General features: G+C 44.3%; 1 protein-coding gene across 1 annotated transcript in view; it reads left to right on the top strand.

Annotated features, from left to right (window-relative positions):
- Positions 1–8,776, top strand: part of LOC111956847 (beta-1,4-galactosyltransferase 2) — a 156,529-nt gene extending 147,753 nt beyond the window's left edge. Inside the window, exon 7 of the mRNA XM_023977509.2 lies at positions 5,138–8,776. Within this exon, the coding sequence (XP_023833277.1) occupies positions 5,138–5,288 (151 nt within the window). The 3' untranslated portion in view covers positions 5,289–8,776. The remainder of the gene's footprint in view (positions 1–5,137) is intronic.
- The last annotated feature ends 3,341 nt before the right edge of the window (positions 8,777–12,117 follow it).

Genomic DNA, 12,117 nt, shown 5'->3' on the forward strand with positions numbered 1-12,117 from the left:
GTGAGCTGTGAAAAGGCGTCCTCTGCCACCGGTTTGAGGTAATCTTGCAGTCCTATGTGGGGAAAATGCAGTGATGCATCGCACACTTTCACATAGACAAAAACTATGCGAACACACATTTTACTGTAAAACATACAGGTGGGTGCATGTAAGGTGCAGTATGTATCTGTATAGAGTATATTTCTGTATGCTGTGAAATACAAGTGGACTACTGTAATATGAAGCATTGTAGGAAGTATACAGATATACTGCTTATATACAGTAACAGTGCACTGTACATTGGTGGACATACCTGTTCTCTCTTCGAAACATTTGAACTATTGAGGACACGGTTGATCTCCAATATTCGGCTGACCCTTCGACCCGCTCAGCCATTGTAAGGCCATGATTGACAACATGGTCTACAATAGTGGCCCTTATGTCATCAGATATGCGCCTATGTCCTCTTCTGCCTCTTTCTCTGTTTTGCCTTCCACCACGCATCCTTGCTCCTCTTCTTCCTCCTCTTGGCTGTTGACCCTGTTCGTTTCCTGGTCTATCCATTATTGGAAAATGCAACTCTGTGTTGTGGTCTTTCTATATATGCTTGCCAATTGATTCTTCATGAGATGCACCTTTGAGCAATTTAGACAACGGTAGATAGATAGATAGATAGATAGATAGATAGATAGATAGATAGATAGATAGATAGATAGATAGATAGATAGATAGATAGATAGCCCTTCATCCGCTGACTGGCATTTCTAACAAAGCTTTATTTATTCTCCAGCCTGACTTGGTTCTGATCCATGAGCCTCGGCTTTAGCAAAAGTTGAGGTGCCATGTATACAATTTGTTTGGGGCTAATAAATTATTCATTCATGTCTTGAAGAGGAAAGAGAGACAGAGAAAGCCCTATTAGGGAACCCCACCCCCACCCCCAAAAAAAGGTTTGTCCCTCATTAAAATGCTATGGGGATTATTTGAAGAGTGTTTTGATTCGTATAATAAGAGATTTGGGTTTTAAAATGGAGGAAAGTAGAAAGGCCTTGAAAGGATCTGGGTTTCTATAGCCAAACCTTTTAGAGAGAGAGCACTGCTCAAAATTCTGCCAGCGTATTTACTGGACTGGTGCTGTTGAAGTTTGCGTCTTTATTCCTGGGTATTAAATGAAGAGTTTTAAGGTGCTTTGATCAGTATGTTAAGGGCCTTTAGCCCGGTTCTCTGGAGTTAAGATGTTAAAGCCTATGATGTTTTAATAATAAGGTCATAACAAGCCTATATACTCGTCAATTATGATGTGTGTAGCACAGGAGGCTGCTGAGGGGAGGACGGCTCATCATAATGGCAGGAACGGCACAAATGGAATGGCATCAAACACCTGAAACCATGTGTCTGTGATGTATTTGATACCATTCCACTGATTCCACTCCAGTCATTAACACGAGCCAGTCCTCCCCAATTAAGGTGCCACCAAGCTCCTGTGGTGTGTAGTACATAGAGGAAGGATGCACAAGAAGAACAACAGTGTCTTGTTTCTAAAACTAAATGTACTGTATTTGGTTCAAGATGTATGCTTGCTGATGATCCCCAATTGAATTTGTCGATGAATAGAATGCAAGTAGAGCAAGTGAGAAAAACAAAACTACTAGGACGCTACTTTATCGTGGTCAGAACACATAGATAATATTGTTATTGAGATGGGTAAGGGAATTGCTGTTACAAGAACATTTTCAGAGTATGTAACATCTAGCACACTGAATCAGGGGATTCAATCCCTGGTCCTATCACACTTAGAGTACTGTCCAGTTATATGGTCAATCCCTGGTCCTATCACACTTAGGAGGTACTGGTGCGCAGTGTTATAGTGGTCATGCGCTGTTTCTATCAACTATTTAGAGTACTGGTCAAGTGATATATGGGGAGTCAATCCTGGGTCCTATCAAGCTTAGAGTACTGCCGTTATATGGTGCCAATCCTGGGTCCTCATACACTTGGGTCTGCCAGTGTAGTAGAATGGTTATCGCGGTGTCCCTGTCACACTTAGAAGTATGTCGCAGTTATAGGTTGGTCAATGCCTGGTCTATCAACTTAGGAGTACTGGGTCCATTTATATGGGTTAATCTTGGTCTCTCACACTTAAGAGTAGCTGGCGTAGTTATTAAGTGATCGAGTCCTGGTTTTGACACTTAGAGTAATGATCCGGTTATGTGGTCATCCATGGTCCTATCAATGTAGAGTATGTCAGGTTATAGTGGGTCAAGTCGCTGATCCTATCACCTTAGCGAGTCCTGGGTCCAGTTAATATGGCCTAATCCTGGTCGCGTGATAGCACTGTAGAGGTACTGGTCGCTGTTTATATGGTAAATTGCCCTGGATTATCAACTTAGCCGTACTGGTCCGCTTGATATGTCAGATCTGGTCGGCATACACATTCAAGGGTACTGCCGCAGATTTATGGTAGCGAAATCCGTGGTCCTAACAATTAGAGAGCTGTGTGGGTTATGAATGGTCAATTACCTGGGTCGTATCGACACGTTAGAGGTATGTCGGTGATTGGTCAATCCTGGCTATCACACTTAGAGTACTGTCCAGTTATATGGTCAATCCCTGGTCCTATCACACTTAGAGTAATGTCCAGTTATATGGTCAATCCTGTCTATCACTTAGGAGACTGTCCAGTTATATGGTCAATACCCTTGGTCCTTCCACTGAGGTGTAGGCAGCCAGTTATATGGTCAATCCTGGTCTATCAACTGAGGGTATTGCCAGTTATATGGTCAGTCCCTGGTCTGTCACATTAGAGTATGTTTATATGGTAATCCTGGTCCTATCACACTTAGAGTACTGTCCGAGTTATATGGCAATCCCTGGTTCTTATCACACTTAGAGTACTGTCAGTTATATGTTCAATCCCGTGGTCCTTCACACTTAGAGTACTGTGCAGTTATATGGTTCTCCTGGTCTATATCACTTAGAGTACTGTCCAGTTATAGTGGTCAATCCTGGTCCTATCACACTTAGAGTACTAGTCCCAGTTTTAATGGTCAATCTGGTCCTAATCACACTTGGAGTAACTGCCAGTTATATGGTCAATCCCTGTGTCCTGTCACACTTAGAGTACTGTCCAGTTATAATGGTCACTGCAAGCAAAGAAAGAGATATAAAACAGCTTCAAAATGGCTCAGAGACAGGGCTGCAGATTAGCTCTTTGCTCTCTCTGTATGAATATTATCCATGATCAGAATCTCTCATGGCTTCACGTTAAAACAAATTACTATCACAGTCTTCTGATTTCTTCTGGAATGTTAATATTATTTTTTTTTAACACTGTATTTTTCAGTCCAGTTAGTACATACTAGCAACACACATAACACAACAGACAGGCAAATTCAGGGCATCTAAGACAACCCAAGCCAAGGACAAATCGCCTTAATCTACAGTTTTTATAGAGCTATAGCTGAACGCAACTCTTACCAATCTATATTTCTCAGGCAAAATTAAATCCACCTTAAGAAAAGAATAAAAACAATCTAATGTGATAGACCATATGACTGGACAGGAAATAGGAAAGCATCAATCTGAATGTTAAATGTTTGTTTCCTGTCAGGTATTCTTAATTATCTGTATTGTCCTACTTGTTGAATGTTTGTGAAGTCTTGATTGTGGTTGTTTGTAATGTCTTGTTAATTGGTGTTGGACCCCAGGAAGATTAGCTAGCGTTACGGAGTTAGCTAATGGGGATCCTAATAAAAAATATAAATATATATCTTTTTTAAGTCACTGTCTCTAAAAACTGTTTTATTTCGTGAAAAAAACTCATTATTCTATCCTTGCACTCTGATTATTATGTTTACCTGTCCTCGCATGATAAAGCATTATGCCTCCAAAATTACTCTTAGCTCAACAAATTAGCCTTGTTTACCATAATTATGCAGATTCTGCTAGAAAACCAATCTTACCCTCCACACATTCCAGGGCATCCGTGAGTGTATCCAGGAGAGAGTGGTTCTAATCTCCTACTACGGCCAGTGTTTACTGTTTACCAACATGGATGTTTTTGTTGATTCATGTTGACTACCTCTACAGCTCTGTTACTGCCCCCACCCTGCTCTGTTTGGTCAGTAGGAAGTAGGAGATGTGGTTTAGACATGGTAATGAGACATTAGGCTTGCCAAAAGAAGAAAGCCTACCGTTCATCACGAGTCCAAAAGATTAGTTAGCACCGCCTTGCACCGGGGCATATTAAATCAGTGGATACAAGGCTTCCTCCATCCACAGAGTAGCGTCATCATCAAATATCCAATCATAAATCATCTCATGTTAAGTGGTGGTTTTATGGCTTTTTTGCCTGCTGCCTTGCCTAAATAAGTAGGCACCAAAACTTGAATTAGGGAAGCTTTTAGTGTGACTCCTTACTCTGAGAGATGCCGTTTTCCACTATTACAGTCCATATTTAAGTAATATGTGAGAATATCTCAGATCTCTCCAACACAGGCCTCATTGTGAGATCATTGAGAGACTGATTAAGTACAGTAGTAGAGCACACTCAGGCTTTTAATCTTCTCTCCTCTTTATAGATAAATCTCTCCCCCCTCTCTCTCTGTCACTCTTTACCCTGTCATTTAAAGGGCTCATAGCCTAAAAGAAATTTAGCTTTCATTTAGATTCCTGACTAGATCTGTGTCTATAGAAATCTCTGTTTAGCTGCTGCTGCTAGGTTCTTCTTGGGTTGACTAGGATTGTGTCGTAGTGGGTTAATGTCAAAGCACATAAAAATACATCTTGTTTGAGCCATTCACTTTTCTTTGAAGATTGGATATGCGCTGCACACAGCTACTGAGGCAGTTTATCCATGGCTTTCGCAAACAGCAAAAGGACATCTGAGAAAACCATTGGGCATTGCAGCCTTGGCATTGGACAATGGATGACTGTTACAGCTGGATGATTCCTGTATGTGTCCTCTGAGTTCCAATACATGCCCATATCACCACCTATTGTCCAATATGGGAATAACAAGAAACATGCAAAACCAACCAGTACAGTGTGTTAGCCACAATGATGAAAAAGTAAAACATACAGTAACATTTCACTGCTTGCTACAATGATAACATTTCCCTGTAATAATAATAATGAGTTTTTCCTTCATCTTCTCCAGATTCAATAAGATCCAGAACACCAAGAACACTATGAAGAGAGACGGGATCAGCACGTTAACGTACCGTGTGCTCCAGTTTAAGAAGTACCCTCTCTACACAAACATCTCAGTGGAGATCGGCAAGCCCCCGCCCCGGCCTTTCAGGGGATAGACAGATAGAGAGACCCGGCCTGGACATGGAGAGGGAGGGAGATGGGGCAGAGAACGATAATGCACAGTAGATAGCCTCCATCTCTGCCTCCACCTCCCTCAGCCCGACTCAGACCCAGATACCCCCCACTGACCTGGGCTAGGTGCCCGCCCAGACCCCTCACAGCCCACTCTGAGTGGAGATACATACCTGTTGCAGTCCAACACTGCTCACAGCTCAATGGTTACGGCAGGCCTCCAACCTGGGACGCTGACTAGCTGACTCTGGGGGGACTAACTCTCAGGAATAGATGAAGAGGGGGGATGTATTAGATCATATTCATTCTCCTGGCTGGAGCCACAGTGCTGTTCTGGAAATGTGCATACTGTACATGAAACACACAGCAATAGGAATGAGGATGTCCAGGCTTCAAGGGGAGTCATATCGACATTGGATCGTTGACACGCTGGGGGTTGGGTTTGGGATTCAGAGGTACTGGAGCAGAACCAAGAAGAGCAGCCCTGATCTCTCTGTGAGAATCTATCTGTCAATCAGAACATACTATATTGGCGCAAAATGAATGTGTACTGTCTGTGCATCTAACGCAGGCTTTCTCCATTTCCCATGTCTCTGCCATTGACAAATGGTTCTGGAGCAGAGCAACATTGTGCACCAACTCCGGTCTCTCTTTGGTCTCTTTTGTTTGTGACAAAGAATTGTTACTATCTGTGGACGGAAACAAGTTTGAGAGACATACAGTGAATAAAGACCCCCTAGTAGTGGATGGGTATGACTATCTAAGGAACTGGTTTTGACCTGTTTGTGGAGAAGAGAGGTCCAGTAAAAAGAACAGAAGATGAACTTCTGGCATTGTTCTAACAGGTGATCATCAGACGTGTTCTGACGTGTTCTCACTCACAAAGGTTATAGTAGATAGTGATGGGAGTTTAAACCTTTGCTGTTTAACAATGGATACCGGCAGTTTTAGAAGAGGATCATATCTTGCTCAAAATACAAGACTCTTTACTCAATTTTTAAAATTGAGAAAATTAATAAAAATAAAAAAAATTATAAAATGATAAGGCATTGATAACCTAGTGGTGGGAATTGTGAATGATGTTGATAAGGAGAGTCTAGTATGGTGAATATTTGCATTGTAGCATTCATTCCATCCATTCAAAGGCAGAAGCACACTGCACTGAGGTGATAAGAACACAACGGAAGCTAGTTATTTCCTCAGGGTGGATTCCCCTAGAATAAATGGAAAACTAGCCCACATACAGTAAGAACAAATCTAATATCGTATTACTATTAACACTACCAGTGTATGAAAGCCTTTTAACGTCTTAAGTAAGTAAGCTTTTTCTTCTCTCACTCTCTTCTCCTTTTTTTGTACTGCCTAAACACCAAATTGATGCCTTCAGAATTTTTATGAGGGGCAATGATAAGGAATGCTGCATTTTGGGATTTTTTTTAATGACATTCCTGTTGTGTGAAGTGACGTGGAAATCTTTTTGTACTATCAATGGTTTTCTTGGCCAGGCTTGAGTCAGTGAGTATTTAGAGATGCCCCACCAACCAGTTTCCCCTCTGTTTATTTTTAAGAGTCTTTTAAAGTTTGAGTGCATTTCCCTTTTTTCTCTCGACAACACCCTCCACTGCCTTTTATTCCTCTCTCTAGCAAGGCCATATCTCTCTCTTTGTGCCGTGTGTGTCTGTGAACACCACAATGTTTTTCTGTACGTGGCCATCTAATGAATACACAGACAGCTGTATCTGAAGCACACTGCTCCTCTATAGAAATATCAGCAGGATTTCAACAATCCTCTCTCTCTCTCTTTTCTCTCCTCTCTCTCTCATTCTGCTTTTTCATTTTTCAGTTTGTTACTACTGGTGTGAGTTGCTGTGCCCTTGGAAAAGAGAGCACCTCGCAAAGTGAATACTCTACTCCCCATTCAACACTGGAGACTGATGTCCTTTTACACTACTCTATTTAAATGTAACTGTCAAATGGATGTACTGTGTATGCACTGCTCTCTGATGACTGTGGACCACAGGATTTAGAATTTGACATATTCCTGCCTATGGTCCCAGTATAGTATGATTCATCAGGCTGCCAAGCTTCTGCTTTTATGTTCAATGCTGAGGGAATAATTCTCCAAAAGGCTAAATATACTACTTGGAACTTTGGGAAGGAGCTTTTACATATAGCTAGCATCCTCATTGCCTAAAATTGGTTTAACAGAACGAGCTCACTACTGATGCAGCACACAACCCCGAAAAAACTTGGTACTGAAGTCACTGGTTTCATTAAATTAAATCATTTGGTTTTTTTTCTGCCAATGATGGCTTTTTATCATAACTCCAGTCCAAGAAATTGTTGGATATTTAGTTTACTATACGGTAGACTACAGGATGTGATTTCTGTACATATCAGACTTGTAGACTCACTCAACAGCTAGTAGCGATCATTACAGGTGCATGGACAAGTTTATCATGTAATTTGTGTTGTGAACAGAGGAAATCATATAATAGAACTCAGTCTGTTCTGTTGACTTGATATCTATATGGAGATCATGAACCAAGTAGACTACAACAGGAATAATAAATCCTATTGGTTCTATTATATCAATCTAATCATGAATCATATTGGTATATCCATGATATTATCTTGTTTGGCCTATAGGCTGTATTCTGCCCCACTACCCCACACATAGTGACTGTGGTATAACATTGTAGGTACTGTATAATATAGATTTGATATGATGCGTATTGACAGGGGGACCTTTCAGCATAAGCTTAGAGACATCCTTCCCAGGACTGTCTCTCTCTTTCACAACTCGCCAGCTATGAATCAGTGATAAAGCACCACTCCTCGGTTGCGTCCCAAATGGCACCCCATTCCCCACATAGTGCACTACGGGGCCCCTATGGGCCCTGGTCAAAAGTAGTCACTATGTAGGCAATAGGGTATCATTTTGGCTGCATCCCTCTGCTCCCACCCTCCCCACAGTCAACTATTATTATCTTCAGTTTGTCCTGCTAATGTATAATTGCGGGCATCAGCTTTTTTCGTTGACCATGTTTTTGATGCAGCCTTGAGTAGGAAAAGCTGACAGGTGGAATGCTAATGTACTATCCACCCTTTGGAGTATGTCTGAAGTTCTCTCTTCATCCATCTCCTGTTGGCAGACATTGCACAGCTTCCTCCTTCTTATACGTTTCAACCTAATGCTCATTGAGCAATCTTTTCCCTAATTGTCAGAGCCGTCGTTTAAAGGAAGTGGTGGGTAACTGAAACAGGAACAAGATAGGATGAGGGCATTGGAGAACAACATCAACTACTGACTGCCTCAGGTCTTCAAGCCTGAGTGCATTTTTAAAGATTTACTGTATCTATCTAGGTTTTGTACATTGAATGTTGAAAATGTTATATCTTATATAGAATGCATAATGTCATATCAAACCTACTTTTTCTATACAATCAATAAATCTGATGGTAAATGAGATACACTTATGTGATTGGTTTGTATTTCCTTGCCAGATGAGAAAATTGATTTCACATGCATGTTGTCAGCTGCATCCCAAATTGCACCCTATTCCCTTTATAGTGCACTACTTTTGTCCAGTGCCCCTTTTGACCAGGGCCCATAGGGCTTCAGGCAAAAGTAGTGCACTAAGTAGGGAATAGTAGTGCCATTGGGATGGATCTGTCCACGGTCCTGACAATGAGGCTGATAATAGTTTTTTTCCTCCATTGTTTCCAGTTGCCATGGCATTCAAAGAAACTTCTGAAACATTTCTCATTCACTCTGTCTTTGGGGTGTAATAGAAAATGTGCTGAGACTGAAGAAAGAATTCCTTCTGCTTTTAAAGACAAAGTGGAATTGGTAGTGGTAAAAAAAAAGTTTATTTTTATTTTTTATAAATCAGTAATTATAATGGTTGAGCCACTGCTGTTCTTTCGACTAGTAAGTATTTATGTCAGAGAGAGGTTAAGAAATACCATCACACTGCATTGCGGCTCATATTGAAACGCTAAATCTACTTTACTCCTCTAAGGGGAGGCTATACCTTGGTTAGAAATTGTTTATGTTAGCCAAATTCTAATAATGTGGTGCACATTTTCGGAATTATCATAACAATATAATATTTACTAATAGCCGTATGGACCAAGCCCCGCTCCCATCAGTGGATGCATTACAAAGAAAGGATCATTTCTAGGTTGGGTTAGAACTATGTTCATACTGTCTCAGAGAGAAATCCACACCACCTTGGTTAAACAGAAAACCTAACAGTTATTGTTGAGATGCCAGCACTGTCCCCAAACTGTCAACAACAGGGATTTGGGGAAATAGGACAATGAACCACTGGCATCCCCTTACTGACAAGACATTCAGTGTGTAATAAACCACCTTCTACACAACAATGGCAACACATGGTAGAAAGTATAGTTAATGGACATACAAGGACATACAAAGAAACTTTATTTTCACTTACTGTAAGTTTACATTAGGTTTTTATTGAAAGATGGAGGGAGTTAAAAAAGGCATGGATAAAAGATGAACTATGTACAACTGTAACGCTTGTCGTATAGAGGAGAAGGAGAAGAGGACCAAGGTGCAGCGTGGTAAGTGTTCATATTATTTAATAAAATACGCAACACTTGACAAAACAACAAACACGACAAACGAACAGTCCTGAAAGGTGAAACAAACACTAAACAGGAAACAACCACCCACAAACACAGGTGGGAACAGGCTACCTAAGTATGATTCTCAATCAGAGACAACGATAGACAGCTGCCTCTGATTGAGAACCATAGAAGGCCAATGTAACGGCTGTCATATTCTTCCTCCTCCGACGAGGAGAGGCGAGAAGGATCGGACCAATATGCGGAGTGGTTAGTGCTCATGATGATTTATTATAACGAACACTGAAATACCAAACAAATAAACGAAGTGCAGAAACCTATACAGTACCGTGTGGTGAAAACACTAACACGGAAACAAACACCCACAAAACACACGTGAAACCCCGGCTGCCTTAGTATGATTCTCAATCAGGGACAACGATTGACAGCTGCCTCTGATTGAGAATCATACCAGGCCGAACACAAAATCCCAACATAGAAAATCACACATAGACAAACCCACCCAACTCACGCCCTGACCAACTAAATAAATACAAGACAAAGGAAAACAGGTCAGGAACGTGACAGAACCCCCCCCCCCCTTAAGGTGCGAACTCCGGGCGCACCACCATAAACTCTAGGGGAGGGTCTGGGTGGGCGTCTGTCCACGGTGGCGGCTCTGGCGCTGGTCGTGGTCCCCACCCCACCATAGTCAATCCTCGCTTCCGTGGCCTCCTCCCAATGGCCACCCTCCATATAAACCCCATTGGATTAAAGGGCAGCACCGGACTACGGGGCAGCTCCGGACTGAGGGGCAGCTCCGGACAGAGGGGCAGCCCCGGACTGAGGGGCAGCCCCGGACTGAGGGGCAGCACCGGACTGAGGGGCAGCACCGGACTGACAGATGGTTCTGGCAGCTCCTGGCTGGCTGGCGGATCCTGGCTGGCTGGCTCTGGCGGATCCGGCTGGCTGGCTCTGGCGGATCCTGGCTGGCTGGCTCTGGCGGATCTGGCTGGACGGCTCTGGCTGCTCATGGCTGGACGGCTCTGGCTGCTCATGGCTGGCTGACGGCTCTGGCTGCTCATGGCTGGCTGACGGCTCTTGCTGCTCATGGCTGGTCAGCTCTGGCGGATCCTGGCTGGCTGGCTCTGGCGGATCCTGGCTGGCTGGCTCTGGCGGATCCTGGCTGGCTGGCTCTGGTGGATCCTGGCTGGCTGACGGCACTGGCTGCTCCTGTCTGGCGGACGGCTCTAGCGGCTCGGGACAGACGGGCAGCTCTGACGGCTCGGAACAGACGGACAGCTCTGACGGCTCGGGACAGACGGGCAGCTCTGACGGCTCGGGACAGACGGGCAGCTCAGACAGCGCTGGGCGGGCAGACAGCTCAGACAGCGCTGGGCAGGCAGGCAGCTCAGACAGCGCTGGGCAGGCAGGCAGCTCAGACAGCGCTGGGCAGATGAGAGCAACTGGAGAGAGAACCCGAGAGACAGCCTGGTACGGGGGGCTGCCACCGGAGGACTGGTACGTGGAGGTGGCACCGGAATTACCGGGACCGTGAAGGAGGACACGCGCTCTTGAGCACCGAGCCCGCCCAACCTTACCAGGTTGAATGGTCCCCGTAGCCCTGCCAGTGTGGCGAGGTGGAATAGCCCGCACTGGGCTATGCTGGCGAACCGGGGACACCCTTTGTAAGGCTGGTGCCATGTACGCCGGCCCAAAGGCACGCACTGGAGGCCAGATGCGTTGGGCCGGCTTCATGACACCGGCTCGATGCCCAACCTAGCCCTACCAGTGCGGCGAGGTGGAATAGCCCGCACTGGGCTAAGCACGCGTACTGGGACACCGTGCGCTCCACCGCATAACACGGTGTCTGACCAGTACGACGCCCTCTCACTCACGGTAAGCACGGGGAGTTGGCTCAGGTATCCTACCCGGCTTTGCCACACTCTGCGTGTGCCCCCCCAAGAAATTTTTGGGTCTGACTCTCGGGCTTCCGTGCTAGCCGCGTACCTTCATACCGCCGGTTCTCTCTCCGGTTGCTCTGCTCTCCGAGCTGCCTCCAGCTGTTCCATGGGAGGCGATCCTTTCCAGCCAGGATCTCCTCCCATGTGTAGCAACCCTTGCCATCCAAAACGTCCTCCCATGTCCAATTCTCCTTTTTGCGCTGCTGCTGCTGCTGTCCTTTTCCACTCCGCTTTGTCCTTTGGTGGTGGGTGT

This window comes from Salvelinus sp. IW2-2015, linkage group LG32 (assembly GCF_002910315.2).
Source record: "Salvelinus sp. IW2-2015 linkage group LG32, ASM291031v2, whole genome shotgun sequence".
Classification (NCBI taxonomy): Eukaryota; Metazoa; Chordata; class Actinopteri; order Salmoniformes; family Salmonidae; genus Salvelinus; species Salvelinus sp. IW2-2015.